Source organism: Babylonia areolata, chromosome 21 (assembly GCF_041734735.1).
Source record: "Babylonia areolata isolate BAREFJ2019XMU chromosome 21, ASM4173473v1, whole genome shotgun sequence".
Taxonomy (NCBI): Eukaryota; Metazoa; Mollusca; class Gastropoda; order Neogastropoda; family Buccinidae; genus Babylonia; species Babylonia areolata.
Genome location: NC_134896.1, coordinates 57,905,841 through 57,913,481, shown reverse-complemented (window position 1 = coordinate 57,913,481; position 7,641 = coordinate 57,905,841). Strand labels below are relative to the sequence as shown.

Here is a 7,641-nt window from a genome sequence, read left to right as displayed (position 1 = left end):
ACTTCTCGATTCCCCGTGGGTCAAGCAACTTCTCGATTCCCTTCTCGATTCCCTTCTCGATTCCCCATGGGTCAAGCAACTTCTCGATTCCCCGTGGGTCAAGCAACTTCTTCACTCCCCGTGCGTCAGGTGCTCTCCTGAATTTTTTCTTGGTCCAGTGCCAGGTGCACTTCTTTATTCTCCTTGGGTCTGGCACACTTCTTAGGTAGGACCGCTGGCCGAGAAAGCGTGACGAAAACTGACAAAATTGCTGATTTTTCCATCATAATTTTACAATGAGAAACATGTATTTAATAATAAAAAAAATTATGTCAATAAAAAGTTTGACTCTTCAGCTTCACATTTCTTGTGTTGATTTGCTTGAAAGATCGATATATGAAAAGTTATGGAACGTTAAACATGATAGCGAAAAGTTGAATTGCAACGCCGCTGGGGCCTCGCACAGCCTAAGGCTAGCTGGTCGAAGTCTGCATATGTTCTGTTCACTCTCCGTTCATAGTCAAATAACTCGGTCAACCTATTAATAACGCATACCACTGGAAAGACGAAACCACGCGCTAACCAATGGTGCAAGGTAAATTTTGATAATGTTTCAATCAGTGGGTGTAATTTGAGTCAGAAAATTTTCAGAACACCGTAAAAAATCTCCCTGACATCATACAAAAAACCACTAAGCATCACTGGAAAGCTCATTTTTTCATGAACTCAAACCTACATTCCGTTCATCGCTGAGTTTTGCCTGAAGGGCATGATTCTAATTTGCATACAACAACCCCATCGGGTCACTTCCGCTGTTTTCACTCACGAAGGCGGACACAGCTGAGCATGCGACGAAGCACACGAAGGCACAAACAATGGGGGAGATTTATGATATTTACAGCAAGATCGACGCATATCTCGGTAAGTAATCAACAGATTTCTCATTTATTGATGATGTTTGACGATAATATATATTATTATGATTGTATTTGGCTTAGGAAATAGGTGTTTTCAGTCACTTGCTTGGCCTCATTTCCGAACGAAGGTGCCATGAAATTGGGTCAGCGGGGTACATCGGATTTTCAAAGATTGCTTGACAAATATTCATTCCTAATACCTAAACATCCCCGTAGTTCCACTCATTAGATATTTATATGATTGCTGGATTTTTTTTCTGGACTACGTTAGACTTCTTTGGGTTTGTATTCATTGAGAAAACATTAATGAAAAAAATCAAGAAAAGATAACTCTGTCGGTCATTCGCACTTGTGTCAGAAACAACTGAACGAGACTATGATTTTCTCAGACCGTACACACAGCACACAGAAAACCTGACCCCTGAAATGAAAATTAAATCACAAAGAAAATAAGGAGACCTGAAAAAGGTAAACTTACCGTAAAGACAAAAGAAAATAATAATGATAAAAAATGATAATAAATAAACAAATACATAAATGAATATATAAAAGAGAACTTCACACACACACACATTTGCTCAAATGCTTGTGCTGTAAAAATTCATGTGCACACACACACACACACACAAAGTGAAAAAGGCATTTTGAATTAAAATTTTAAAGTCATGATTATAAAGTCAGTCATAAAAAGCCATTGGTAAAGCACATGTACATTCCACTTTTTTATTTTTCTTTTTTCTTTTTATTTTTTTACTTAGATGATGACATTCTGGAGAGGATGGAATAAATCTGGTCCCATCAGGAAGAGGACGTCCTATGAAGCTGCCAGACCTTCAGCCCACCAACAGAGTGTTGCTGCAGGGACTTTGCTCAAGATTCTACTGACACCAGCACAAAGGACATGCAGCCTGGACACTTCACACAGCAAGGAGAAAAAGTGGCTGTTTTTTATGATGACAAATTTTACGTTGGAGAAGTCCTTGAAGTTTATCTCCAACAAGAGCCACAATAGCATTAATGACCAGCTTGGGAGACAGGAATGCATTCAAATGGCCAGATACAGTTGATTGTGATCCAACTGATTCAAAATTTGTCTTGGCCTGGAACTTGGACATGTTCAGCACCAATGGGAGAACATGGTGTGTGGAGTTTGATGCTGTTGTCGAGAAATTCAGGGAGTGGAAGTCATCATAAGTTTCTTTTTAATATATTTAGGCATATTTCAGACATATATATGCAACTGTTATTCATAACAGGTGAGAAGGTTCCTGAAATAGTGAAGTGTTACATCAAGTTGGTGTATTTGGGAAAGAAAGGCAAGTGCTGGAGAGAGTGTCTGGTGGCAGGGTGGGGTGGGGTGGGGTAGTGAGAATTATTCAATTTGTCAGAAACAATGCATGACATTACTTTGTATGCATGATAGTTGGTTAAGTCAGATGCAGACAAACAGTTTGATATGTGAGCCATCTCTGTAGACCAGTTAGAAGTGGAGATACAAAGATATGCCTGTGGTGTGATTTTGTGTTGCACTCGCACTGTTTTTTCACTTCACAAATTGCAGTTATAAGGGTCATTTAGTTGTCTACACTTTTTGTTTGTGAAGATTGTAGTTCTTGCAAAAAAATCAACAAAGTTAGTTATGCGTCTGAAAGAATTTTCAGGCACATTGGGAAATTTCCTAGACTTTGGCGGGGGTGTAAAATTGGTTTTTTGTCTCATTTTGTGTGTGATTTTGACACATTTTAGGTGATTTTGCTGATGAATAAAAATGATTTGGATTGTTATACACTGAATGTTTTTGTCTTTTCTGTTTGACAGTAATATGAAAATGATGTAAAATCAGTCCAAGCATTGTCAGATACATAGCGTGGACACATGGCATGTCTAAAAATCAGCTTGTATCGCAAAATGACGCAACACGCACATATACAAAAATTCAAACTGGGATATCTCAGAAACTATTGGAGATATTGATTTGAAATTTTGCATGTGTTCTTTCCTTGTTATTGCCTTCAATATGAGATAAGCAGTAGCCAATTATATTTCAATTGAAAAAATGAGTGGTCTTACCTACACTTCTCCTTGGGTCTAGCCTCCTCTTTGAGTTGCCTGAGGGTCATGCTTGCTGCCCTGTGATTCCCTCGCACTGCTGGCTGCCCAGCCATGCTGTCACGATTGGTGCACTAAAACCGGGTTCGTACAGGTTGTAAACACATTCTGTCTGCATCGAAATCAAATGGATAACATTGCTTGTCGGGAAAAAGTTGCACCCATGAACATGGCAGGAATGCATTCGGTCCAGTTTATATCCAGTTGATGATGATAATTTGATGAAAATTCAGTTTTGTGACCTATGGTCAGTCACTTTCTTTTCAACCAAACCCTTATCTGGCACATTTAAAAAAAGAAAAAAAGTTAGTTCTATCCAAAGTAAATGATGCTTTTATTCATTAATATCTGTTTATCAAAAGTATTTTCAATGGATATAGTTTACATTCTTCAGATTTCATAAAAATAAAAAAAAGTGGTGACTTCTTTTTCATGTTAACAGCTAGTCAACTGTAAAGAGTAATGACACACACACACACAACTCTGTAACTTCTTTTTCATGTTAACAGCTAGTCAACTGTAAAGAGTAATGACACACACACACACAACTCTGTAACTTCTTTTTCATGTTAACAGCTAGTCAACTGTAAAGAGTAATGACACACACACACACAACTCTGTAACTTCTTTTTCATGTTAACAGCTAGTCAACTGTAAAGAGTAATGACACACACACACACAACTCTGTAACTTCTTTTTCATGTTAACAGCTAGTCAACTGTAAAGAGTAATGACACACACACACACAACTCTGTAACTTCTTTTTCATGTTAACAGCTAGTCAACTGTAAAGAGTAATGACACACACACACACAACTCTGTAACTTCTTTTTCATGTTAACAGCTAGTCAACTGTAAAGAGTAATGACACACACACACACAACTCTGAAAAGAAGTTAAAAACAAAACTCAGCCACATTTTATATTATATAAAGAAAAAATAATAAAATAGAAGAATTGAGCCTCGTTTTGGCAGTGGGGATGGGTCTTTCAATGTTGCTTGATAATTTTTTTTTAAAAAAAGGGCTATTCAGCTGCCTTTGTGGGGTAGGTAGTTCTTGCTCTCCAATGTTTAAAGATTATGACCGACAATTCATCAGACAAAGGTGTGTGATTACAATTAACACACATTTCATGTTCTGCATGTACACTATGAGAGGAAGGGGAAAACCATGGAAACTGAGTGTTGTGGCTCGCACAGAAGCGAGAAGCGACTCATAACACAGAACATTCTGACACTGCCTGCATTCTGTGTTCTTACTGAATTCTTGCCTCTGATCAACCAGGAGCTTGTTTTTAAAACTGTCCCCATTCAGAGAAAGCTGTGAGTACAATTCTTCTGCACTGTACACTCAAATCTCTGGCAATGTAAATCGGAGTTGCTCCCGTTTTGTAAACCCTAGTATTTCTAGCTACGCCAGTTTTCCAGAAAAATAAAAGATGACAAGGCTGGAATTTTTTTTTTAAATGTTTTCAAAACATGCAGTGTGTTGATGTTCACAACAGTTCTGCCAAATACAAATAGACCACAACTCAGAAATGTTAGAAAAGACTCCTTCAGTAAAAGCAAGCCCGTCTGCTTCTGCTAGGTCATTGTTCATGTTTTCCCTTTCTAAATGATATTCTTCACCCACCCAGTATCAACCCAAACTACTGTATTTCTATGTAGAAAATATCATCTGTGTAAATGTATACATAAATACTGTTAGACTTTGTATTCTGATGTAGTTTTTCTTGATAATAGCAGGCATTGCTGATCTGTAGAACACTTTTTTTTTTTTTTAAAGGTATGAATGATCATTGAATGTATATATACATGTATATCACCATATCAACAACAAAGAGATGTGGCACTTTTTGGAGTTCTATGCATAGAACATTCTGTAATGCCATATATATATATATATATATACACAAACATATCTGTGTAATTCGTTGCTTAAAGGTGGTATGTTCAATGTCTCTCCCTTTTTTGTTCACTGTACATTAGTTTACAAAACAGATACAAAGGCCCATCCTGTAAGTGATTTTGTACAAACATCAGTCTGTCACACGCTGAACACATTATTAAGGTCAAGATCACAAGTGAGTAACGAACATTTCCAGCCAGATTCCACCTGTTCACCCATCCTCACCACTTTCAAACCCACTGAACGAAAGGGTGTAACAGTCTTCACATCACATTCCTGAGTTTTTACCACAGTAGCAAACCACCTCATCAAAAAACTTCTTTCTTTGTGCTTCTCCAGCATGGTTCTGCTGTGGCAACTTGGCAACCCATCTCTGTGCTGGGTTTCTAACAACACATCTCTGTGCTGGTGGTTTTCTAACAACCCATCTCTGTGCTGGTTTTCTAACAACCCATCTGGTGGCGGTTTTCTAACAACCCATCTCTGTGCTGGTGGTTTTCTAACAACCCATCTCTGTGCTGGTGGTTTTCTAACAACCCATCTCTGTGCTGGTTTTCTAACAACCCATCTCTGTGCTGGTGGTTTTCTAACAACCCATCTCTGTGCTGGTTTTCTAACAACCCATCTGGTGGTGGTTTTCTAACAACCCATCTCTGTGCTGGTTTTCTAACAACCCATCTCTGTGCTGGTTTTCTAACAACCCATCTCTGTGCTGGTTTTCTAACAACCCATCTGGTGGTGGTTTTCTAACAACCCATCTCTGTGCTGGTGGTTTTCTAACAACCCATCTCTGTGCTGGTTTTCTAACAACCCATCTCTGTGCTGGTTTTCTAACAACCCATCTGGTGGTGGTTTTCTAACAACCCATCTCTGTGCTGGTGGTTTTCTAACAAACGCTTCTCACTGATTGTTCCCCCTTTGGAGGTGAGCAGTTCAGAGAAGAAAAATGAACACATCGCTCAACAGTCCGACGTTCCGTGAGGCTGGAGGCTGGCAGAAAGGACACGAGGGTACAGCTGCACACACACACACACACACACACAGAATAATGCCAAGGGGATGTTGTGTGGAAGGGTGGCAAGGCAAATCAATTTCAGTTTGACTAACAGTCACAGTCCAGATGATATCACACATAGAGCAGGGCTGGGTGGCATGGGGCGATCTTTGCAGTGCTACGTCTACTTAGCTGGGAATGTTCATAAGTATTTGGAGTTACAAACACTATTAAGGATAAGTGTAAAAGAATAAATACAGGACCTAGAACAAAGAAGTGTACAAACAGCACACGCATATTTACACACACACACACACACACCATCTCCAAGCTATTGTAGCCTTTTCACTCTTCGGCAGAACCAGATAGAAAACAAATCTTTGTTAAATTGTCTGGTTGGTTCTTATCATTATTGAATTACTGATTCACAGTTCATATGTTGCTTCACTGTCATCTCCCTAAGGGTTTTATTTCATTTGTTTCAAACTCGGTTTCGTTCATTGTCTATCAGACGTTGCAAGTGGACATCCACTGAAATCAGAAAACACAATTTCACTCATTCACATGCACACTGTTTTGGGTTTTTCCCTGACCAAACAACATCCACTGAAATCAGAAAACACAATTTCACTCATTCACATGCACACTGTTTTGGGTTTTTCCCTCACCAAACAACATCCTCTGAAGTTGGAAAACAGTTTCTTTCATTCACATGTGCATCATTATTTTTTCTCCTCCCTAGATATTTTTCTTTCTTTTTTATTCAACCTACTTTCCTCGCACGTCACTGTACCTTAACAGAAACGTCTTTAAACAAAAGACACACATTCACACAGACTCTCTATGCATTGGTGGGGTGGGGAAGGTGATGGATTTTCGTCTAAAATCACAAATGTGGATAGGCTAAACAAAACTCACACACACACACACCAAACACATCCAGTCTCACCCCCAGCAGATTCCGAGGGATGTATCCTTCCTTGTTAGGAGTCAGACGGGCCCACCACCACTCCCTCTCCACCTCGTCCCCCTTGCGTAGCACTGTCAGCTTGTCGTTGATGTGGAAGGTCACTTCGTCATGACTGCTGGCGTAGTAGTCGAAAACGGCGTACACCACACCATCGTTGGCGATGCCCAGTTTCTCCTGTGTACCTTTGGTCACCACACATGTTATATGAAATGATTATTTCTTTGTGAAAGTCTTTTATAACAGTGTGCTTTTGTATAAAGGGTTTGGAAAAGGTAGGCAGAATACTATCGGGTGGTTTTGGACTGATGTGATTGGGGCCATTCACACAATGATGTGGCCAGTCTGTTTCATCGTTGCCAGCTGAAAGTGAGGGAGAAGACGCCCCAGGCAACAGGGTACAGCCGACAACAGGGACGTAGGCATTTTTGATGCTGTGAAAAGAATCTCTCTGTGTTGGACACGAATAGTTGTAGCGTTGGTGCAGACAGTTTTTACTATGAGCAGTCTGTGAGTTTCGTGAAGTAGCTCACAAACAATGTGAATAAGCAACAAGAAAAACCCAGCCAAAGGTCAGTCAGATTCCCTTGCACCAAAGAGGTGACGCATCTGCCTAGGAAGTGAGAGAATCTGAGCGCACTGGCTCGAATCACACTGGCAGTCTCCTCCTCCACTAGACCCTAAGTGGTAGTCTGGACGCTAGTCATTCGGATGGGACGAAAAACCGAGGTGCCGTGTGCAGCATGCATTTAGTGCACGTAAAAG

The 7,641-nt window shown here is 39.9% G+C and overlaps 1 protein-coding gene across 3 annotated transcripts in view; it reads right to left on the bottom strand.

Moving 5' to 3' along the window:
• Nucleotides 1-39: 39 nt before the first annotated feature.
• Nucleotides 40-7,641, bottom strand: part of LOC143296025 (uncharacterized) — a 127,495-nt gene continuing 119,893 nt past the window's right edge. For all 3 annotated transcript variants that reach the window (XM_076607771.1, XM_076607770.1, XM_076607769.1), the window contains 2 exons: nt 6,859-7,061; nt 40-5,931 (listed from right to left, as the gene is read on the bottom strand). In XM_076607771.1, coding sequence (XP_076463886.1) covers nt 5,875-5,931; nt 6,859-7,061 — 260 coding nt within the window. In that variant the 3' untranslated portion in view covers nt 40-5,874. The remainder of the gene's footprint in view (nt 5,932-6,858; nt 7,062-7,641) is intronic.